Source organism: Etheostoma spectabile, chromosome 2 (genome assembly GCF_008692095.1).
Source record: "Etheostoma spectabile isolate EspeVRDwgs_2016 chromosome 2, UIUC_Espe_1.0, whole genome shotgun sequence".
NCBI lineage: Eukaryota > Metazoa > Chordata > Actinopteri > Perciformes > Percidae > Etheostoma > Etheostoma spectabile.
In genome coordinates this window covers 25142118-25167393 of record NC_045734.1, presented here as the reverse complement: position 1 = coordinate 25167393, position 25276 = coordinate 25142118, and the positions used below count along the sequence as shown (strand labels likewise).

The 25276-nt window shown below is 39.2% G+C and overlaps 1 protein-coding gene across 1 annotated transcript; it reads right to left on the bottom strand.

Annotated features, from left to right (window-relative positions):
* Positions 1–127: 127 nt before the first annotated feature.
* Positions 128–24265, bottom strand: gtf3c1 (general transcription factor IIIC subunit 1). The gene is given in 44 exon segments (XM_032529011.1): positions 128–592; positions 1377–1615; positions 1725–1828; positions 2125–2546; positions 3048–3337; positions 3425–3529; positions 4984–5126; positions 6188–6850; positions 8848–9020; positions 9697–9790; positions 9882–9941; positions 10041–10156; positions 10263–10347; positions 10427–10569; positions 11160–11302; positions 11394–11466; positions 11468–11503; positions 11842–11918; positions 12039–12126; positions 12224–12356; positions 12939–13035; positions 13151–13334; positions 13837–13933; positions 14025–14122; positions 14927–15072; positions 15270–15590; positions 15902–16023; positions 16137–16215; positions 16218–16239; positions 16764–16917; positions 17013–17140; positions 17739–17872; positions 18909–18980; positions 19125–19498; positions 19592–19644; positions 20543–20658; positions 20925–21104; positions 21272–21395; positions 21482–21578; positions 22410–22565; positions 22682–22858; positions 23058–23258; positions 23788–23818; positions 23821–24265. Coding segments are annotated over 44 exon segments (6858 nt in total). The 5' UTR covers positions 24008–24265; the 3' UTR covers positions 128–271.
* Positions 24266–25276: the final 1011 nt, after the last annotated feature.

The window sequence follows — 25276 nt, the reverse complement described above, 5'->3', positions numbered from 1 at the left end:
CCCGTGCTATGTAAGGGATTTTTGATCCTTTTTTGGGCACTGGGCCCTTTATCCCCCAAGACAAATAATTTTTTTCTAGAAAGTAAGGGAAAACTTTTTTTTAAAAAGTTTTGTTTAATAGCATAAAAAAAAAGAAAACAAAACTTAATTTTAAATTTTAAGCAAAGGAAATAGGAAAAAGGGAAACCTAAAAAAAATGTACAAAGAAATCCCTGTTCTGTAAAACCAGAAATGAAATCTGTCAGAGAACCTGGAAAAGAAATTTCTATAATTAAATTTTTCGGGGAAACACAAAGGGTTTTTTGTTTTCCAAAATTTTTGGGAGGAACTTCAAAAACCCTTTTTTTTTCCGGGATAAGGGCGGGCCCGGTTTAAGGGTCAGGATTGCTTTTATGGTAGGAAATTTCCCGTGCCTTGTTGGGTAAACTGAGACCCCAGGCAGAGAGCTGGTGGGGGGTTCATAAAACACCGTGTCTGGTTCCTCAATCTTCACTTTTGTCTCACTGCTTCTCCGGGGCGCAGAGCGGGAGAACAGCGAGGGTTTAGGAGCTTTAAAACCCAAACTTTTTCGGCACCAGCCAAATTTGATGATGCCCCATGGAGGGGAAGGGGGCTTAAATATACATGACATTAAAAAAGATCATATTTACTAGGGTTGCACAGTATATAGTTTTCTTATCTTCATCGCAACATTGCAAAATCAACTAGCGCAATATTCATATAGCTGCAACATGTCGCGATAGAGGCGATTTTTTTTGTATTTGCTGAAAGAAAATATCAATAGAATATTGTAAATTAAAATGTAACTCATTCTTTTTTAATTGGTGCCTTCTATGTTCAATTTAATGTTAAATTTGTTCAATAAAAGAATGTTGGAAATGATTTCCTTTTTATTTGTTTTAAATTCAAAAAGCAATTTGTTGTGTTTCAGAAGAATACTAAAAGCAACAGAAAGGCACACCTGAGTACACTTTAATATCTGTTAATTTATTGCAAGTAATATCGTTATTGCAATACTCTACAACGTTATCGTATATCGCATACTTTCCTCATAGTGTGCCACCCTAATATTTGCTTTTACTATTCAATGTTTTGATAATAATAATGTGCACAATTCTGCACAAAACTGTACAGCTATTTCATTTTAGTATATTCAGATTTATCTTACTCTTTTACATATTTTTTTAAAATATTTGTATTGTTATGCACTACAAAAATCAAGGCAAACTCCTTGTATGTGTAAACCTACCAGCCAATAAACCCAATTACTAATAATTACTTGAGCCATGAAGTTGCCCAAATGTGTTCTCTTTTACTGGAGACGAGTTTATCTGCTGACAGCCATGTAAGCTAGTATAGGTGAGAGTATTTGCATTTACCTGCACCAGGTCCAGCACCACCATCGGCTGCAAGACATCTTTGTAGTGCTCCACCAGTGACTGTTGCGTGAGTCCGGGTCGGAACATGATGTTGTACAAAATGGCCTCCAGCATGCCTTTACACACCTGTCGGTTCAGATTGCCGTCAACCATGCGCCACGGCCGGCTGAGGAAACTCACATTCTCACTGTGGAAAAAAGGTTGGAAACGGAGAGAAGGAAGAGATGACGCACATGAAACACAAATGCAAAATGAACTGCAATAGATACTAGACAATTAGTCAATGAATCCCTCTAAGTCTGCACTTACCTATTATCAACACTAGCTGGCGTTGTTGGACAGCACGCTTCTCCCTCCTTTCACCAGCTCTTCTGTTCGCTCGGACCCTACGATCTCTCTTTTCCTGTCTTATCTCAGTTTCCACCTTCTCCTTGCCTGCCTCCTGTTCTCTGTCCTCTTTAGGCAGCATCTGCTTCCCTGCCTCCTCCTCCTCAGGCTGCATCTGCTTTCCTCCCTCCTCCTCGGGCTGTACCTGCTTTCCTCCCTCCTCCTCGGGCTGTACCTGCTTTCCTCCCTCCTCCTCGGGCTGTACCTGCTTTCCTCCTCCTCCTCGGGCTGTACCTGCTTTCCTCCCTCCTCCTCGGGCTGTACCTGCTTTCCTCCCTCCTCCTCGGGCTGTACCTGCTTTCCTCCCTCCTCCTCCGGCTGCATCTGCTTTCCTCCTTCCTCCTCAGGCTGCATCTGCTTTCCTCCCTCCTCCTCAGGCTGCATCTGCTTTCCTCCCCCCTCCCCCATGTTCAACAATGTGTCTCCACTCCCATCATCTACCCGCTCTTTCTGCTTTTCCAAGTGTTCTTCCTCATTGGATTTCTCTTTTGTTACATCACTCGACAACCCCTCTGAGTCCCTTCTGTCCTCGCCCTTTTGCCCGTCCACAGCCATTTTTTTTGCCGGCGGCTCCTCCAAGTCCTGGCGGCCTCGCCTGCCTTTGCGCATGAAGGGGATGTTGTGTGGTTTCTCCAAAAAGGGGAGTTGGTCAGATGTGAAGCGTGACTGGGACCACTGCTTGGAGTTTACGGTCAGCAGCCATGGATCAGCGTGCTGCATCAGCACCCAACGTATGCCCAAACCCCCGACTTTTAACACCTGGCCTTCTTCTTGTAACTCCTGGGGCAAAGAGGGAACATTTTAAAATCTGGCACAACCACAGAAAGAGCAGAAAATAGGAAACTGATGGTTCTGTAGTTGGAATTTGCTTTTCCAAAACCAAAACTGTGATCAAAGGTGTAAGGAATAGATTTGACAGTGTATCTACTCATAAGCTGTTAACATTAGCATGTGCAGCTAACCAGCTTGGCACCAAGAGTAGCAAGCTAGCGCTACCTCCATAGCCAAAGACTGAACCGTTCCTGGGGGCTTGGTGGGGACAGACAAGATGTTGGTTTGTCAAATTTGATATTTCTTTCTAATTACCAGTGAGTTTTCGAGAAAAAGTGCATAGTGCAGTAATCGTGGATTGGCTTTCAGCTTTATTTTGTAGATACTGCACATTTTACATGCAGTTTTTACTGAATTCATATATTTTTATGGTATAATATATATATATTTTTTATAGGGTATTACATGTCAAACAGTCAGATTCCGGTCTTAACACATAAATGTGCTTACCGTCATGTACTGCTGCAGGCTCCTGGTGCGTCCGGACTGTGGTTCCTCCAGGTGTAAGTGAGTCTTATAGAGGTTATGTATTTCCAAACCTCTCTCACCAGCTGCATTTAAACTCTTCCGGAGCTGAGCGCATGCTTCAATGTCCTGAGGAGTGTATCCTCTCTGCTCAATCAAACGCCTTTCGCACTCTTTCACACTGTTGGGAGAAGAGGAGGAGAAACGGGTGGAGTAGGTAAGGATGGAGGGCAGCAGGGATGGACCACATTTAGTCAAGTCCAGTGGTGGAGAGTCTGAAACTGAAGAAAAGAAGCAAATTAATAAATTATTTCCTGCAGATGAAACAGTGTTTGTAAATGCTTACGTGCGTTGGTACTTACTCTCCTTACTAAACAAGTTGTGGGCAGGTGTGTTGCGCAGTTGCAACCTCATAATACACGACTCCACCACGATGTTATCAGTGGTGTTGAGGTTACGTATTTTTACTAGAAACAAAAACAAAATAACAATTTTACAAATCTGAATTAAATGATCAATTAATTGTGTCTGAACAACAATCCTAAACACTAAGATATTAAATTCACAATTATATAAAACAGAAAAAGGAGCTAAAAACAGAGATTGTGTAACATTTTTGCTTGATAAAGGACAGTTGACTAATCAATGAATTGAATTTGAGTTTTGAATTTAAATACACAAAAGAGCACTTTTTAAAGTAAAACAAAGTCTTCTTTTTTTCGGTATTCAAGTCAAATTTAAGTTACAAAAATTTTAGGTTTTTGTTCCTGTAAATAAGCTGTAAAGCTTGCTTGTATTAATTAGCTTTGATATATAATATGATTAACATTTGCTATTTTCTTTTGATATAAATGTAAAATGTATTGAGACACTTTAAATTATCTTGTTTGTATACAATTCAATATGTTTTATCATTTCCTTAGCAACTTGAGAGAAAATAAAAAACTAGTCATTGTTACCAAATAGTTTTTGTAAGCTTTAAATATTGCTTCACATTAGATTAAATACAGATAATGATTAGCCTAAATGTAATCAGTGCAAGATGATTTTTTATAGGCTTGATTGGATATGGATTCAAAAAGGATTCACAGTATGTAAATGTAGTTACTTTACCCATGTATGTATGTTGTATGTATGTATGTATATTCATATCTATAATATTCATGTGGATTTGTTAATTTGTTATTTTAACATCCTGTTAGGATGTATGTGTATGTTGTGTGTGATGGTGTCTGTAAAGCTACTGGGACCTTGAATTTCCCCTTGGGGATAAATAAAGTATCATGTGATTGCAGTAGACATCAAAAAAAATATTTAAAAAAAATATAAATCAATTTTTAATCGGTAGAGCTTGCGTCGCGATTCAAATACGAATAGATTTTTTTTTTTTTGCACACCACTAATATTTTAGATTCAAATGAGGTTAAAGGTGCCCTGACATACAAAACCGTTTTTACTTGCATTTTTTAAAATATGTTAGGTCCATATGTGTTTGTGTTATGTCGTGAATGTGAAAATTAACTGCTGCCGCCTGTCAGCTCTAGCCATTGAAAAGAAAAGGGTGGAGAAATCAGGCCAATTACAAAAGCTGGTCAGTCTGACTAGTTGCGCTGAGTAAAGGATACTGATAGCTAGGCTCTCATTGGCTAGCTGTTAGCCAATCAGAGTCAAGCAGCTTAGCTTGTTGAATAATAATGAGAACTGGCAAAAATTGAGCTGAGTCTTCTTGTGGGCTTTCTTCCACAATACAATGGCTTGAAACAAGGTAACCAAGGCATTTTTTTCCACACAGACATTACCACAAATACGTGGCAGGGCAAATTTAAAAGCTCCTCCAAAGACAAGCGAGACATATTCCCACATTACATAAGCAGAAAAAACATTTATCTAAGAAAAGTAAGGGGAAAAAATGTAACTCTACCTATGCCAGGAAAGCAGTATCCGCGCATAATCAGGTAGTTGGTGTGAGACGCTTGATGTGACTTCACCTCCAGTCTTTTTTTCCCCTCACAGTCATCACCGTCGTCATCATCATCATCTTCCTCTTCCAGAGCGGCAGCCATACTGTAAAGCCGCGGTTTACCTCAACATTATATTTGAACACAAACTTGAAATTGTTCCATTAGTTAGTTAATCAAAAGCAGCGAACAATCACAGTGAACACTTCAGGTTAAATTTACTAAGACTGCCACAAATTACCGTCAAGGGTGCAACATTACGCCTCAACACAATTTTACAATCTAGCAACATTTATTAAGACTTGTGATGTAAATGACCGCAGCAGTTTATCTTCCTTGCATAGTCTCGCTAAATAAGATGCTGTCACTGAAGTACTTTTATTGTCTCACTGTCTCCCCCTCACTGTTTGCACAGTTAGTCAGTGGCAGTAAGTACATTCACTCAAGTACTACAATGCGGATGTACGGTACTTCCACTGTATTTCCATTTTAAGCTCCTTCTACTCCACTACATCTTAATGGGACATTGTACTTTTTACTAAACTACATGTAAGTTTGTTACTTTTTACCTTAAAAGTATTGTTTCTAAAATGATATATTGGTATGACTTAAACTATGAAATAGTAACGCACATAAAGCATAGTAGTTAATGAGCTCAGGCTACAACATAATAGTAATTTTAAAGTATTAATAATAATAATAAGAAAAAATAGTATATAAGGAAGCACTACAATGACGCGGACCATACATTTGAACTTTTACTTGTAATTAAGTATTTTAAGTGCGACATTGCTACTTTTACTTAAGTAAAAGATCTGAATACTGGCTATGTCTACCTTTGTGTGTGCGTCTTATAAAATAGTGCCACCTGCTTTTTCCTCGACAGTGATACATCGGGTGCATCGGCCATTTGCATTTCTGCGCATCTACAGCATAGGAACACACAAGGCCATGCTTTTCTTCTATTTTACCGGCACAAAGCCACAAGGCCCTTTTGTGATAAAAGGCGTTTTCATTATGTTGTTCTCTGATGACTGTAAAACAGCCACTTGAAGTTTACTTACATGTGCCGCGGGTGCTCTTAGCAACATCTCTGTTCCAGTTACTGTGCACAATCTCCTCTAGGTTATAAATACATTGACATGCAGTACACAGTCTATACCTCACCTCTTGACTACTTCATTGTCCACCATGTTGCTGTCCACCACCACCATCTGTTTAGGAATGGACAGGTACACACTCAACAGTCCCAGAGACATCAGGCTGAGGGCGGCCACACAGGCCCCACCGGGAGAGTCCATAGAGTAGCGCAGCATGTCCAACACATCTGGAGGCTCCTCTGATGCCTCGTTCATGGCAGCAGCCACTCTTGGCAGCTCATCTTTGGGCGGATGATCATCTGTCTGATCTCTGCTAGATGGATCTTCACCAGAACCAGCTGTGACGCAATCTTCCGGGTCTTTCTGTTCATCTAGTTTGTGTGTTGCCTCGGGTTTCTCGTTGTTCACCTCCAACAACATCTCTTCTCCTTCAATTTTACTTTGGTCTCTCTCTCCTTCCTTTGTGGAGTCACTGCCAGCCTTCTCTGGTTGTGCCTCTGGTTCGCTTGTTGCCAGTCTTTTTCCTCCATCTTCTTTCCTTTTGCTTTGTTTTCTTTCCCTCTCTGACCCTGTTTTTTTCGCTACTTCTTCGCCATTCTCTGGCCTGTTCTTGGTTTCATGGTAGAAAGCAATGAAAGGTATGTCGTCTGCTGTCCCGTTGTTAATAAGACTCCTCAAGAAGCGGAAGGAATCAGTGCACAGTGAGTGTGGAAAACGCCACGAAAAACACCTGTCGGAACAAAGTGTGAGAGGCGTGGTCAAAAAGCTTTGTAATCAAACAGTACACAGATTTAAATATTACTGCTAACAAAAAAGGAAATGTTTTGACCAAATATTCCCAGGTTTCAACTCAGGCAGAACACAAGAAGCAGGCTGTAAGGTTTGAATCAATATTAGTTTTGAGTTGGCTACATAAACTACCACTCTAAAAAAATCAATAAAATTCATATAAATTCCGTGGTCCTAATATTGGTAGAATCAGCCACTGCTTCTTTCCAGTCTGAATGAACATTGTATAGAAGATGTTGCAGTTTCGAGGCTTTTGATTGGAAATGACTCCCTATGAAGCAGTGACTTATAAAAGGCAGGAACTACAGAACAGGGCTCAGAAACCAAAGCTGGAGAATAACTGTAAGTAGAGTTTCTAAAAAGGTCCTAGATAAGCTCTTGCAGTCACAAAAGGCATAAATAAATTGCTCTTTTACATCCTACTAATGGCTGCCATGATTACAATTAACACTCATCATTCCCGTAACCACTGACCCCTATATTCGCTTATAGGCAAAACAGATCAGTGGACGATATTGTGGCTCTAGCCCTGCACTCAGCCTTGAAGCATCTTGACAACCGCAAGCATTCAGGTATGTCTGAATGCTTTTTCTGGACTACAGTTTAGCTTTTAATACTGTTCAGTCCACCAATCTAGTGGCTAAATTGGCAGGTCTTGGACTGCCCTCTCCCACCTGTTGTTGGATACTTGACTTTTTAACCAAAAGATTGCAGATGGTTTGAGCACTGGGACCCCTCAAGGCTGCTGCCTCAGCCCAAGATTGTTCACACTATACACCCATGACTGTTTATCTTCCAAGAAACTCTGCCGGATTTACAAATTTCCAGACACATCTATCCTGGGACTCATCAGGGGAAATGATGAGACGCAGTAAAGAAAGCAGGTGGACAAAATACTGGCCTATGGGGAGGAAAACTGCCCCCCCCCCCCCGAACCCCTGGAAATTAAAGGTGCTGTGGTGGGGCGCGTTCACAACTTTCAGTTCCTGGGCCTGCACATCACCAACACTCTCAGCTGGTCAGAGAACACCCTGGCTACTGTGACAAAGGCTCAGCAGAGGCTGTACTTTATCAGGTCCCTGAAAAAAGACCGCCTGAGCCATCAGCCATCAGCCTAGAGGGGGCTGGTAGAAAGTGTCCTTACAAGGGGCATTACTGTGGTATCCACAGCCACTATTGCTTAGGTGGAGAAGCTCTGGTTGGGTGCGGAGACACCATAGACCAGAGAGCATAAGAGCAAATCGAAAGCACTTTCAAAACAGTTTGTACCCAGCAGTCATCAGACTGCTAGCCAAGGAGATTCTATCTGGTTGGAAGTACCCTGTCCCACCTCAGACTTAGACACATTGAGACCACATGTGCACACACATGCGTACACACGCACACCTACCTCAATTCTGTGCAATAATCATGGGCACAAGTTTGTACTTTGCATTTCTGTATTTACTGTACATTTTGTTATAAATTAGTAAGTGGACTTCTGTATCTGCTGTGTCTTTTTCTTTAATAATGAGTGTTTGTTTTTTTACCGTGAGTGATCCGCACAAGTATTCAAATGCGTCTGTATGTTGTACTTGAGCAAAAAAAAAACTTGAATTAGGTGGTATTAATTTGCAGGTTGCACTAAGTTTAGTTGTTGTAGAAGATTGTACATGTTATTCTGTATGAGAAGAAGTGGGAGCTCTTATTGTGAAGAAACAGCAAAAGTTGCAAATAAAAAGTAGCATTAACATCAATATAAAATGTAATACTGCACATGGTCTCTTACAAATATATCAAAACAAATACAAAATAAAAAAACACAATAAGTAAGGCAGTCTTTTGCAGATGCTACAATGATACATGTTGGCCAGTTTAGTAAATTAGATAATGTCTGTCAATTGACATCTTAGATGAATAAATTATAAGTGATTTGAGTATTCAGAGCAATCTGTGTACCTGTAGTAGGACTGGGACAGCTGGTAGGACATGGGCAGGATGGGCAGCGCTCGGTTCTTCTTCGGCCCAAACGGCTGATTGACCCGACGGCGGTTGACCAGACCCCTCTTCCTGCATTGTACAAACACTTGGCACAGCAGCTCCTGGTTGTACTTACTGTACATGTGGAAGGTCTAAGAGAGAAGACGGATAGATAATCAGATCTAATGGACACTGGAAAGTTTAAAATAACCTCCTGTTCAGACTTTATGTAATTTCTAACTGATTTCCATTTTCATGGTGTTTCTAAGCCTGTTTTTTTTTTTTTTATATATATATCTGCTGCCCTATTTAGTTTTTTATCGTAAGGGCTCCTGCACACTGGCTGTGTTGTAAGCGCGTCAGCTGGGTGGTGTGTCAATTTTTTATTTTTGCCCGCACTGCCTGCTCGCACGTCTCAGGCAAAAACGCATGCATGCTAGAAATAGGACCCACGCCTATGTTTTCACGCAACACACAAGCGTGTTAGAAGCGTTTCCAGTCAAAATAGAATTCAAAAAGATGTTTGTCATTTTGACACAAATACATTTATTGTCAATAAATGACATATTGATGTTTCAAAATCTCTAGGTTTTGACATAAATGCAGTTATAAATGTAATTTAAAAATTATCGATTTTCAAATATTGCACCGTTCAATACAGAATGAAATATTCTGTAGCCTATTTTGCCGTCAATACTGCCAACGTTGTCTTTGCTGTTATCAAATCCGTATATATTTATGTTTAACATGAAGTATAATACTGCTCATGAAAGGTGCTACACAAATAAATTGAATGAACAAGGGGAAGCAAATTAAAGATGGCCGTACCTGAAAGGATCTGGACGACTTCATCTGAATGTTGGTCATGGCCAGAGTGCTCTGGATCAAGTTATGTAACACTATGCTATGAATGTCATCTGTGCTGCAATGTACACACACAAGAAAACAATTAACTGCGACCATGACATTACATAAAATGTATTCAGTAGAAGAAAATCTAACTGAATCCTAACCAGTTGAGATCGTCTTTCCATGCCACCCGCCTTCCATCTTCTATTGTTGAGACCTTAAACCTGTAACGCACACAAACAGCGTCACACAAACTGCACCCAGCCATCAATGCTGGTCAAAAGTCAGCACGTCAAACCACCTCCTCCTCCTCTTCTTCTTACCGTGAGAAGAGCTGATGTTTTGTGTCAGGCATGATCATATCACGAGCGCTCAGAAAGACAGCGCTGAACTTCTGTCTGAGGAGCCTGGCATACTCAGAGAACGCTTTCCCACAATCCTAAAAACAACACAACCAAATATATATGTAAGAAATAATAAGTCAACTTCAAACTTTCAGAACCAAAACATAGAGTAACAATAACATCTACGAAACAAAAAGACACCTCTGGATTGTCTGGATCTGCAGGTTTCTTTGCTTCCAGCCGTCTCATCAGAGGTTTGTCCTGGTACACCTCAGCCAGACAGATCCTGCAACACACAGTTGACAGTTGAACAACACGTGCGAGTTTGTGTAACATAAATGTGTGCTTTTATTATGTCTACCTACCTGTAGTTTAGAAGAGTCTGAGGGTTTTTGAGAATGTATCGTGTGCGACGCCCGACAGCGAGAGAGGTTTTATCCATTGATATCTCAAACTCTGCTTGGAGAAGGTCTCTTACCAGACAGTAAGGTATGAATGCCCTCTTCAACTGCAGCACATTAAAAACACACAATGATGTTTTGATCTAAACAAGCACACACAAATGCTCATTGCATTTTTTTCCACTGGATCAGTGGTTTCTGACCTTTTTGGCATGTGACCCATTAAAACTAATCAATGTCTTCTACTGATCCCTTGCTTTGGGTTATGCCTTTGTGCACACTTGGAGTAGGAGAGAAGCCCAAAGAGATGACATTATCCAGTACTTCGACAAAAAATTGCAATATAAATGAACCTAATTTTGTGTCGCAGAAATCTGTTTTAATTTCCTTCCAATTATTGAATCATCTTGTGACTAATCACATTTATCTTTGGGCCACTACGCTAAATGATTAAAAGTTTAAAAAGCAAAATAATATTAATGTTGCATCAAACATAGTATATAAGACATCACTTTGATCCATGGTATTTTATCTTTTTTCCCCCCTTTTTTTTTTTTATTACATCTAAAGAGGAATCCTGAGATCATAAAAATCCATCTGGTTTATTTGGCCATAACTGGTAGACACGGGTCCATGCAAAGGTTGGGTACGACAACACATTAAGACAACACTTCTCCGTGTAGTTGTGTGTGCGTACCTTGCTGTTGAGCAGTTGTGAGGCCACACTGCAGAGCATCATCAGGGAGTCTTCCTGTACAGACCAGTAGACTCTCTGTCTGGTCATCCTCTTCAAAGCTCGGTGGTCGGCCTCGTCGTGGGCAGGCAGGCGTTTCTTGGGTTCTTTACGGCAAAAAAAACAAACAATCTTTCAACGGTCTTCAGTCTTTAGTCCATCAGTCAAATGCGTGATTTTTTTAATCTCACGCTGTACCTTTCTTCTTCTTGCGTGGGGCCTTGACAACCTCCTTTTTGCTTCTTTTCCGTTTTTGTCTCTTTCCTCCGATCCACCTGCTGGTTTCTGGAAGCAGGCTCAATATCCACCTGATTATAAACATGTGAGAACATAAAACACTGTCTGTAGCCTAACTTTTTATTATTTTGTCCAATCAATTTATATCAAAGCGGGTTTGCTAAATAAAAGAAAAACCTCTGCATAACTGCAATCTAACAACAACACAATCTACATCTTCCAAAACCATCACAGTTGAATCAACACCTCAACAGTTTCCACAAAAACTGAACAATATAACCTTTATTGCAGGATTGTTTTCAAGTATTTAGAATTCAACTCCATTAGTTTTACCTTGTTGCTTCTAAAAATGTAGTGTATATAAATATATAATGAAGCAATAAAGAAATGAAATTGACTGAACTCATACCTCAACAGTTTCTAGCAGTAGTTGCTTGGCAGTCAGTGGTCGCTTGGCAGTCACATAACGAGGTGCAGTGCTTCCTCCTGTTGCACACACATTTATTTAAATAAATGTCTGTTAAGTCACTTTCTACTTCCGTATGAGGTAACACAATGAATTAAAAAATAAAGAAATTCATGATGTTCTATGCAGGAGCAACTCACCAGCTTTAAGGGCAATCCTGAGAGCATTTTTACTCAGCAGGCTCTTAAGTCGGATTTTATTCTCCTTTGCCTCTAAACCACTTGGAATCTAAAAAAAAAAAAAAAAAAAACAGATACATGTAAACAAACATTAGGCCACATTTAATATTGTCCCTGTCTACATGCACATACATACTGTTACTTACCGTTCTGACAGCAAGAAGGTGATTGGTCCACAACCAGTTGCGTTTAAGATGAGCAAAGAATTCAGAGTCCAGACCTCCTGCTCCTTTACCGTCTCCTGGTATCGACCAGTCGTCACACGCTTCACGACTGCCCCTGTGTGTGTGTGTGTGTGTGTGTGTGTGTGTGTGTGTGTGTGTGTGTGTGTGTGTGTGTGTGTGTGTGTGTGTGGTGTGTGTACAGAGTCATCAGTGCTACTATAACACAGTACTGGTGATGAACTGTATTTATACTTTTTTTCTTTGGTAAAAGCCTTGAGTTGATTACCATTTAACACAAGAAAAATAGAACAGGTAGAGTAAGTTAAATGGCTTTATGTTGTTTACAGCTGATTTATTAGCTCATAGTGACTTATTTATTTAATAACAAGCTACAACTTAGACCAATATTGGAGTAAGGGTGACACAAATGTCATAAAATTTATTTAGACCCTTCATCATAGGCTAATTGAATTAACTGACCTTTACATCTTGCACTGTAATTTGTATACTACTGCTAGATTTGACTACTTTTGTATTACTCTGTTGTAATCCTTTCAATTCTATTTAGTGTCTTTCGATATTATCTTTTGATATTGGCTTGTATTTCTTTTATTTTATACATTGAATTGCTTTGTTATTATGAGGCGGCATACAAATAAACTTGTTTTGCCTTACAGAGGAATCACACTCCACTTACTTGAGCAGGTATGCCAATCCTACGAACACGTTGCGTTCATGCACAAAGGAAGGAGCATTTTCTTCGTCTGTGGCACTTCTCTTGTTGCGGATTACACCTAAAGAAATGCAAACAAAGACAGACAGGTACATTTTTAAAAAGTGAAATATATAAATTTCCATATGATTGCCGGTGCTGTGAGTGATTCTGTTTATGTGTGTGTGCGCATGTACCCAGTGGTGTATTGAGGCAGACACACATCAGGTCAAACCAGTAGTTTTCTACATCTTCAGCAGTGTTAAATGCATACTGGCGCTTCTCAAATGGTTTGTCCTGTGACTCTGTGACCAGCCAGTAGTGAGGCTCAGCGCTGGTGGTGTCAACAATGGTGGCATTGCGCCTCAGGTACAAAAACACCTGTAGTGCAGATATGAAGACAACATTTTTTGACCAAATAAAGAGCTTCTGTTTTCTGATGTGATTACAATGCTGCCTTACTTCTACTACTACTACTACATCTGGTTTCTTTTGCAAAGTCAACTTCTCATACTCTTTTAGTCTCACAAAAAAATAAACAATAATAATTTACTTTGGTTGATTTTAATAGAAAAAACTAAAAAATCAAATCTTTTTAAACCACCACAAACATCTGATGTATAAATAAGCACTTTTTAGGATTATCAATGTATATTGTTTTTGTTTTAAGATTCATTTGTCTTGTAACTTGTATGTTTGTATATACACATTTATCATGTTTTGCATTGCAGAAAAAATATCAGCAAAGTTTGTCTTCTGCTCTTTCAAGCAGAAATTCTGTGATTTATGAAGGGATCAAAGCAGCAGTCAGATAATAAAGTTATTTTTTTTCTGTGCGGTGTCTTTGTTGCATTGACAAACTTGATGTGGTCACTGTGAATACCTGGTCTTTCTCCTTGAACTTCTCCACAGGACCAAACTGCAGCAGACCCATGTAGACCAACTTCTGCAGGTTCTCATGAAATGCAAATATGTATTTCCTTATGTAAAAAAACAAAACATAAACCCTCCATTCAGATTCACAGGAATACGGTGTTTTAGAAAGATAAAAAAAGGAAGAAAGAAAGTCACCGTTTAAAAAGCAGCTGTCTTCTCATTCTGGCTGGCAGCGCCCTAATAAGATGGTGTTGTTTTACAGGGTCGTTGAGGTAATCCTCCAGTCCATCTACCTGTGGACACAAGTCAGCAAATGTGTTTTTATGTACCCAATGTATCTTTCTTCATGTGTTGCAAGCTGTGCTATAAAAAATAGGCCATCAACAATAACTCATGAATGTCTATTTAAGAATAACGGAAATAACATTCATTTTTTTAGGTCCACCTATTTGTAGATGTTATAATGTGTCCACCCCCATTAATTTATCAATGAGAACAGGCTACATTTTAGAATAATATCTTAGTATAACTCAATACAGTTCAACAGTACCACATATTATAATAAAGTTGAATCAACAACTCTCTATAAAACAGTTTTTAACAAAAAACAACATTAAAACCTTTATAAAAGGGAGGATGAATTGCCTTATTGTGGTATTAGACTGAATTAGTTTAAGCAAGGTGTACATAATATTACTGGAAATTGAGTGTATATCACCTGCATGTAACATTTAACAATTAAAGTCTGTAAGTCAGGGACTTTAAGTCAATTACTGTGATTAACTCCATCAGTTAAATATAAAATCTTCAGGTAAAGTACATTTTAATCTCACAAAAAATGTATTGGTCTGAATGCTGACTTTTAGTTTTGTTATAATTTCTTTAGTTGAAGACCAATTTCAGTGATTAAAACTTTTGAGGCCTCAACTTTAGTTAGATTGAATATATATATATAAAAAACAGGCAGTGTGTTATCTTATATTTATGTATACATTTTAACAGTACATCTGACACTGACTGCTGTCCGTGAGAAGTAAGGTAAGTGGGATGAACTGCAGAACATCTTTTTTCAAACAAAACAAAATGTATTTCCTCACCTTATAATTGATCTGTATGACCTGAATGAAGATAGAGAGAGGCAGGCAGAGGAGCAGGTCGCCGACCCTCGCCCAGCCGCTGCCAAACTCCTTGTGCACACGGACAGGAGGCATGAATTTCTTCCATGACTCTTCATCAGCATACACTGAGCAGAGACAGGCAAAAAAGTAAAGATGGTTAGTTAGGAAACAGTTTGTAAAACCTACCCTGAAAGAGAAACCATGTCCCAAAAACAAAATACGTCCCTTTATTCACTATATCTAACAGTACGCAGGACATAAATGTCAAAAAGGCACAGGGGTTTTATTAAAAGAAAAGTTCCCACACATGATGCTCTCTCACCTTTCAGGCCAGACTGAGAGCAACTAGGTGTTGATACATCCTTCAGCTCCTCCTCTTCATCGCCGGATGATGCCACATCCAAGTTACAATCTGCAGCTAGGGGGTCCACAGAGTCTTTCAGATCCTGTTTCTCTTGACAGTCAGGCTGTTTGGCATCAGGATCAAATCTGTTCGGGTCTGTTGGTGTTAGGTCAGTTGAGTGGGAGTCAGTGAAGTTGTGTCTGAGTGGGTGCCCATATATCAGGTACCAGAGGAAGTTATGAACAAGACGCAAGCGATGCATCTTAGGCTGGAAGCCAAAGGTCTTCCCCAATCCCCGAACTATGAAAATGGAGACAAAGAACAAAAAACATGAATAGGGTCCAAAGATATAGAGGAGAATAACATCTGATTTAGTGAATACCAATACAGTGCATACATAGTCAAAAAGAAACTTAAAGAGAGCAGCAACGTGGGCAAAACTGCAAGATCTGAAATCATTTTTTATCCCAAACTCTTCTTTTTCTTTGGGCCCTGACTTGTGGCAACAGTTTGGTATTTTGTGGCCCTGACAAACAGCCCTCCAGATGTTCATGATGACCAAAGTATCTCCTCCCAAGTTGCTGCTCTTCTAATATGCAGTGGAACAGAACCTCTTGTGGGCTGGAACTCTTCTTTCTTCTTCTTCTCTACTTTTTGGGCTTTAGAAGGGCTGCCGTTCGTCTCGTCAGAACCTGATCCTTGTTCTCTGGCTTTCTCTTCGGCGAGCTGCAGACTAAAGGGACAGAAAGGACAGACAAAGCACACTCAAGATCAAGAAGGAAGACACACGGCATATTCCTCATATGGACTAATTGACTCATTTTAAAGTATTTCTTTTGCACTCACCGCACAGCTGCGTAAGAGCTGGAGATTCTGAAGCGGACCTGTTCAATGACTCGGCTCACTATGTCATCTTTGGGCTGAACGAAGGATGAACGACCATCTCAATCTGCAGGAAGAGGAATGTCAACAATTAACAAAAGGCCATTTCTCTTTTCTCTTGCAGTTCTCATCATGACTGTGTATGATAAACTGATTAAAAGGGATAATATATTGTTTACAATCCACTCAATTATTATTAGATAATACCTCACATAGTGAGAATGGTTTTGCAAACAAATTTGTGTAACAAATGGCCGTCACACTTCCATCATATTATTCTAAGCCACTTTCACAATTTATGTTCATTTATTATTTTGATCTATGAATAGAACAACTTGACGAACTTATCTTCAAGTTCCCAGCATTAAAGCGAACAAGCGTATTTCTCAAAATGTCAAACTTTTAGCTGCTTAAAAAAAAAATTCAACGTTTTCAAATCAGCTGGGTGACTTAAATGTCACTGGATACACACTACCGTAAGAGGCCTTCACCGTGCGTTCAGTAGTTTTATTTAGGCAGTGGAAACAATGAATCAAATCCCTACAAGGCTTATAAAATATAACCATAAAAGGTGTGATGCATGTCATTTACATTCTTGGTGATTCCATCCTGTATGATGGTGGTCTTGTAAACCTTAAGTAAGCCTTCTCTGGACAGACTGTCGACAAGACGTATAATAGTCTTCTTGCAGCACTTTGAGCTGGATCCGTCCTGCTTCTCGTCGTCGTTGATTATCTTCTGTAGCCTGGAGAAAACATAGTTGATGTTTGTGGGTTCCCCTCACTTATGGCGAGATTAAAATGCTTTGAAATGAACTGATCACGTTAAAGACTAACTGACGGGAAAAGACCCTCGATGACTTTGAAGCTTCGGACAGCCTCGACGATCAGATTCTTCCTCCTCAGCAGGCGGTACGTCTCATGAGATCTCTCAGACGCCCTTTGGTATTTTGTTTTGCAAGGCGGGGCCTAAAGGGGGTGAACTCATCGGTTACTTGGTAGAAAGAAGTATTCAGATCCTTTACTTAAGTAAAAGTACTATTACCACATTGTAAAAAATACTCTGTTACAAGTAAAAGTCTTGCATTGCAAATGCTAATTAAGTAAAAGTACGTAAGTATCATCAGGGAAATCTACTTAAAGTATTAAAAGTACTCAATGCAGAAAAACCCTCACAATTTAGAAACTGGAAACGATCTAAACAATTCTGTGTTTAATCATCTTATCATTTCAGCTGGACTTGTAGTTTAATTTATAATAAAACATCATTTTTTATAAACTGTTTGGTCAGCAAAAATCTTAATCTATAAAGTAACTCGTAACTAAAGCTGCCAGATTAATGTTGTGGAGTTAAAAGTACAATATTTCTCTCTGAAATGTAGCTGAGTAGAAGTAGAAAGTGGCAGGAAAAGAAAAGACTCAAGTACTCAAGTAGAGTACAGTAATCAAGTCCACTACTTGAGTACATGTACTTTGTTACATTCCACCACTGCTTTTAACACTCATCTCAAACAGCTGGAACCAAACAGTGAAACGAAAACACTGAAAGCAACTGGATGTGACTGACCCGCGGCTTGCAAACATCTTTAACAAGCACAATGTTGTTCTCCACCGGGTTATCGTCTGCATTCAACAGCTCACTCTGAAGCAAAGTGCTGGCAGTACTTGAGTTGGATTCTTCGTCCTCAACTCGAGCTTGTTCTGACAGAAGAGACAGTCTGAATTAAATATGATTTAACAGACCAATGGCAAAACACACATAATATATAACATTGAACATTTTTTGTTGACTATAAATTAGGTCTGGCAACACTTTGATAGAAGAATTACATCTTAAAAATATTAATTCTCAAGTATTTCTTATCGCCTACTGTGGCAGATGTTTGTGGTAATTGTACACATAACATTACAACATCTTGTTGTAATCATAACAAGCCATGTGAACTCTGAATCAGGATATCAATATTTATCATAGTTTGTCATGATATGATGATTAGATGGATAGAAATATTAAATGATGATACAGTCAGAGCTCAAAATAGGGCCAAATCATATCTGCCCAAACTTCAGTTAACATCAACACCTTCTCAACATAAAATCATTCAAATCATCAAAGAGGAGCTGCAGTCGATGGCATATGGATCTCCTAGTTACATTCTTTAATAAACATTCTTTAATGCCCTATTCATTTCATTTGAAGCACAGTGGATGACAGTATGGTTAATAAGCCATTCGTAGCTAATCACAAGCTCTTTGTTAAGGTAAAAAAACAACGTGTGGAGCGCCCAGATAGCAATGTGTGACCAAGAAAAATACTTTTTTTTCTCTAGATTTGATTGTAGTAACATTATGAAGTAACGTTCATGAATAATGACTGCTCTGTCCGAGTTAATAAGAATAACATATTTTCGGGCTTATGTCTTAAACATACTTGTTGAAACTGCAATCATTAATGTCTTTATATTGACTATGTATAATTGTGAGAGGGGTCTCTCAAATTGACAAACCCATTAGGGCTGTAACGAATACCGTTTTTTTTAGCTTCGGTGCTTTTCAACATCGAGTATTCAAAGCCAACATTTCCGACCGCACCAGAAGGCAGCTTTATTTCACGGAAAAAGACAGAAAGGAAAGAGACAAAGCGAGAGATGAAGCAACTGCTTAACCCACAGATGATTATCTCCTGTTTGACTGTCGCCGTAGTTTGGATGAAGTGTAGTGTGTTACGGCCAATTACCTGCTGTGGGAGTGGGAGACACTGAGTCCAGTGTCACACTGGTGGTGGAGTTGCTGCAGGCAGGAGTGTCACCTGAGTGAAGAGGTCGGACAACATAAAGATTATTAAACCAACACTTTGATCATCACAGGTCACAGTTTGTTATGAAGTTGAATTTTAGCTTACAAAGTTTTAAAGTTCTGGTGTGAAATTTGCAGAGGCTTAATGAGTACTCACTTTCAGCTGGTGTGAGTTGTACAATGGGGATGTCAGGTTGCGTCCGATTAGTTTCCACACTGCTTTTCTCCCCTGCCGATGTTCCGTTTCCTCCTGCTTCACCTTCCTTTCCAACCAAGCCTTCAGCTGCTGTATCCTCTTCTCCATCGCTACACGTCTGCTCAGCCTCCTCGGCATCTTTGTTTCTTCCTCTAACTGCTTTCTTAACCTTCTTTGCTGCAGAAGTTTTGGAGTTTTCTTTTGCTTTAGACATGGGTGGTGTTGTAGGGGTGGGTGGTGCAGCATCTGATGTCTGTGGTGCAGAAGAGTAAAGAAGCTTCTTCCGTTCCTGCTCCTTAGCAAACTGTTGGAGTTTATCACTCACACCAAAACATCTGTCATGACAATAAGCAATACAACAGTGTTTGATATGATGTGGTGGTAAAGTACGAATTTAGAAAGCTACACTAGTTTAAAGCAATACACACTTATGGCTGATAAATTTTGTAGTCCTCTGCCGACCCTCGTCCTCCATGAAGCCCTGAAGGGTAAAACACATTACAAACAAACAATGAGTGACCAGAAAAATGGAAACCATTTACAATGTAATAAAATAGCCCTGAATTAAATCTACATTACTTAAAATGCTCAGTTTTGTATATCTAATACTTTGTCTTGACTCAAATTGAGGCCGCTAGGGTGTCATACTGGATACATCTTAATGTAATATATTGCCCATTGATCACCACAAAAAAAACTCTATTTTCCACTCAAACAAACAGATCCACAAGCTTTCGTTGATTCAATCAGATCAGAGGCTTGTACTACGAAGCAAGATTTGGGGTTACCAAGGTAACTTCAGGTTCAACCCAGGGTTTTTGTATCACAACGGTGGGTCACTTCTTACCTGGTTAAATCCCCGTGGTAAATTATGCTGAGCACCTAACCTGCTCAGGAGCAGGTTATGTTCGAGATTAGAGATCAACCGGTGTTAAAGCACCACCTACTGACCCAAACCATACTCGAGTGATAACGGCGTCAAGGTCAAGTCGGATGATGGAAATAATTCCAGGGCATGTTTATCTTGCTTTGAAGTACAGGCCTAGTGTTTATCGCAGCATTGTACAGAGAAGGCGTTTTCTTTGTGCTGCTTGACCCTGGTGGAAGTGGGTGGGAAGCCCAAACATATCCGACAATTGAGAGTATGCTGCCAACGTGATTGCATTTACAAACTAACATACAATTATGTGGATTATGGATACTTTTTTCCAATCTCTCCAACTGAAAATAAATAAGTCTAACAGACGTTACTGGTTTAGACTTCCTTGCAGTTTTAAGCAGTTTGCAAGGAAGAAACAGTACATACAAAAAAATTAATTTTGGTAGGGAGCAAATGTATGTTGTCGTCAAGAGAAAAATATTAACAGTAGAGGTCTTACCTTTATCAGTCCTTCCCTCTCCAGCCTGCGGCAGATCATACGAGATTCCAGCTTACCGACGTTCATCCTTGACACGATACCCCTCTGGGGGATTCCCTTTGGGCCACAGGAAATTACTGCATTACAGCCAAAAAGAACACAGGCAAGCATTAATAATTAAGTCATTTGGTGTATTGGTATCATATCTAATTTGCAATCTTAATTTAGATAATTACAGTGCAAACAACAACTTCTTGGACAATAATATTTCTAAGTTGTCCTTCTGAACATAGGATCTGAACAGAAACAATGGAATTCCGGACTGCAGTAGAGAGCCCTAAACTGATTTGCTTATCTACTCAGAACAAAATGAAGCCTTGTATGGACAGTAATGAACACCTACCAATGTGATAGGCCTGTGTCAGGACATCACTCTCCATGATTTGGCCCTCTGAAGGGAGAGCTTGTCTTCTCGCTGCACCATCATCGTCTTCGTCCTCGTCCTCATCGTCGTCATCCTCAGCGACGCTTTTTCCTGTGTATGGCTTTAACAGTCTCAAACAGCGCACAAGCACTTTATTCCCTGGAGAACAAAGTGAAATGATTATGGGAAAATGCACATGTTAAATTGAGCTGTAAAATAAGAAACTGCCTACCATAAAAATGACTAATATCCATAATAAAATCAATAAATGTCATTAGTGATTGTATTGTATTGTATTTTTATTTCTACCTCATCAAATAGATTACCTTTTTTGTTGGTGCAGGGCCCGGCGCCGGGATCTAAGTCCTCCAGAGGGTACTGGCAATATTCAACCAACTTGGCAGATCGCATGTATTGAAATACACGTTTAAAAGTACCCTCATCTACATTCTGCAAGAAAGTACACAGTTACCACAAAGCGAAGACACACACACACACACACACACACACACACACACACACACACAGATACTCACAAGTAGATCTTTGAGTGTCAGCATAGTGGAAAACTGACCAGGCGACTGCTGGAGAAAGTTGGACACGTACTCCATCAGTATGTCATACTTAGTCCTCCTGAAAGAGCAGAGGGGGCTAAGAGAAGTTTCTTGGAGGGGTGATCAGAAATATTGCAACATTGCAATTGTAATGCTACATTTGTAAACAAGCATTGGCTTTGTTCCTTATGAACATTTTTAGTATTGCAAACAGTATGTCTTAAAGTAGCATGTCAATGGCTGAGAAAAGAAGCATTCAACTGAAAAATTGAAATGCTACCGTTGCTCACAATAACAACATGTTAATGTTTACTATGTTCACCATCTCAGTATAGCATATTAGCATACTGGCATTTTCTAATTAGTACCAAACACAAAATACAGCTGAAGCTGATGGGCATGTGATTAGATTTGCAGCCATTTGGTCTAGAACCAAAGTAGTGATACTTTTTTGACCAAATGCTGGATGAAGAGATAGAGAGATCCCCCAAATTATTACAATTCATCATCAGGACACAATTAAACTGAACCAAATTTCACAGCAATACATCCAATTGTTTTTGAGATATTTCACACAAAGCCACAAAAGTCACATCATGGGTGCATACAGGAAAAGACAAAGGATCATCATTAGACTTCATCCTCTGGGGATCATGAATGTCTGTACAACATTTCATTGCAATCCATTGAATAATTGTTGAGATATTTCAGGATCAAAATGGGTGACTGGCAGACCATCAGGTCAACATTGCCATCCTTAAAGCTACATCTAGCGTGGCTAAAAGGTGTTGTGGTTTGACTTCACTTCACAAATTAGAGACTATGGAATGTAAAGCAAGCTATTCCCCCACTGACTTCTCTATATGTGCACAATAGCAGAACAGTGTTGAGACACAGACCATGAACAGACCTGTTTACATGGAAGCGTTTCAGCAGCAGAAGAATGGAGTGTTGCTGTTGTCCTGCCTGTGATCCTGACTTTAGTCGTGTGACATAAGACTGCATGCTGAGGAGTCCATGTCTGACAAGAGCCTTCCTCATGTAGTGCAACTTTCGAGCATCGATCCTGTTGAAAGACAACACTGACTGTTAGACAGCGAACACCTAAACCGCTGCGTGTAACACAGAGTAACACCGAGCAGAGAGGACACTGTGCTCAATAATTGTGTACGTGTCTCTTACTTAAAAGAGCATCCGTGCAGATCTCTCTGTAGCTCTCCTTGCCATCGAGCTCGGCCTACTCGTTCCAACACACAGTAAGAGTCGTCATTCAGTTTCAAATCAGGATCGCTCTCATTTCCAATGAGGGTCCTGAATCGCAGCGCCTGAGACGCCACGACAACAAGCTTTCGGCCATATCTGAGGAGTAACGGTTTGGAGCGAAGGAGGATAATATGAAACATAGGACAAACTACAGTTGCACCAAACTCCTAAATGTAATAAAGACATTTCAATTAACCGAATATCTTTTTGTGGTCTTTGATATTGTATGACTTAGTTTTGAAATGAAAAAAAAGTGAATAATATTATTATATTAAATAATACTAATCAAACAAACCTTTCCAAAGCCGCCTGCAAGGTGAGTAATGGGGTCTTGGAGCGAACATGCTCAGTGATGTCCGTCCTTTCATTGAAGAGTGCACATGAGCCCTGTATCCCATCCTTGTTTTCTACAATATGGACTGGGTAGATGTCTTTCCGTGTGTCAGAAAACACCTGTGCTGTTTCAATGCCTGTTTCTGGGTCAATGTCTTTATACCTGAAAACCCATAAAACATGACACAAAGAGGCAGAGGAAACATTAAATATCCAACAAAGTACTTAAAGTCTTTCTTAATACACCACAAATCCATATGTTACCCAGTTCCCACACTATAAGTTATGTCCCCATACTTTTGGAAAAATAGCATATCTTTCTGGCAGTGTTAATTTTAATTGTCCATATTTTACAAGAGCAGTACAAACTGCAGTCTCCAACATGACCATAAGGTTGAATCAAATATCTCTGAAACAGACTAAGACATTGATTGACATTATAACCTTTATTAAGGTGTGATGTCGTGCAGAACTGTTGTATTAGACTGTATTAATTAAAGATGGGTGGAACCTGGGAAACTGCTAATTGAGTGTTTCTCTGGAAGAAAATAGTCCCAATAAAAATGTTTACAGTGTGGATTATATTGAATAAAATTGGACATTCTGCGTTAAGTGTGGAATTATTTATCATTGGAACAATCTTATTAAAAAGTGGGTTGAGCCTCTAGTGATAAGTAGAACGATAAACTGACCTGTCAAACAGCTCAATATCTTGTCTCTCTTCGGGAGTTGATAGATTTTCAGGTCGGTGTTGCTGATAAGTGACTTCCAGATGAGCTCCTTGGTGCAGTCGTCGAGCTTGAGGGGGAACTTGGGCTTTCTATCTTCTAGTCGAATCCAAAGAGAGGGAATAGTTATTCCATCCAGTCCCTCCAAAGCCACTTCATCCGCAACTATACTAAACGGATCCATAGCATAACACCGACTGGGTTAACGCTGTCAGCAGCTAGCTAACATGCTAACTTGTCAGGAACTAACGCTACGGTAGCTAGCTAGCTACCTAGCTTGTGTGGTCATTCCGGGCTAAAAAAATTACCGGTTATTAAAAAAGAATTTTTCGCGTACTGAAGTTATTTCGGATCAGATAATTGCATTAATTCATCAATTAAACGAATTAATACCAACTCGTTCAGAAAATGCTCCCTCCAACTAGTTATGTCTTTGCGTACGTGCTTGCGTCAAATTTCAACTTTGACCCCACGCTGCAGTTACGTCTTTCCACGAGAAACCAAATCCACAAGGTGGTGCTCAAGCACAGCTTCTGAATTGTCTTCATTGTTGCATTAAAATGGGTTGTTTTATTGTTGTGAACAATATACTTTTTCGCTACACAAATATTGTTGTTGTTGTTTTTTATTTAAAGTAACAAGTATTCAAGTACTGTCCTTAAGTACAATTTGAAATACTTGTACTTCACTAGAGTATTTCCATTTTCAGATTCTTCTACTCCACTACCTTTCATTTGATTTAATACATTCATTTTACAGCTGTTCTAGATACTTTTAGATTTAGATTTTACATGATTTGTCATACGTTATTAGAAACCAAACTCACTAACAATATATGAAGAAGTTAAAATTAGATCAAACATGTAAGCACAACTTATCCATTAATTCATTATGACCCATTAATATAATATCATACTTTTATTTTAAACAAATGTTGCTTAAAATCCTGTACTTCTACTAAAGTCAACGTTTGAATGCAGGACCTTTTCTTGTAATAGAGTATTTCTATGTGTGGTATCGCTACTTTTACTTTTAAGTTATTTGATTACATCTTCTATCACTGCCTGAACATGATTACTCTGTAATTGTTGAGTAATTAAACTCTTCCAACTAAACCAATTTTATTTAGTTATTGTTTTAAAGGGTTGCTACTATTGAACTGCTGAGAAAAACCTCAGCAGTTCAATCTATAATTAAACAATCTTTATCTTTACGTAATTATAGCTGTCAATTAAATGTAGTAGACAAGTATCAACTCATCAACTTTCAATTCTGAGCTGTAATGAAGAAAAGCAGAATGTAGCACACAATAGAAATACTTTAGTACAATAATTGTAGATTGGTGGAAATGACGTCCTCCAACACAATGAAAAACTACGCCCTTTTCACGGAGACGTTTTGACTTGAAATAATGAAAATGAATCATTGCTGAATTCCATTTAGCTGCTTCAGT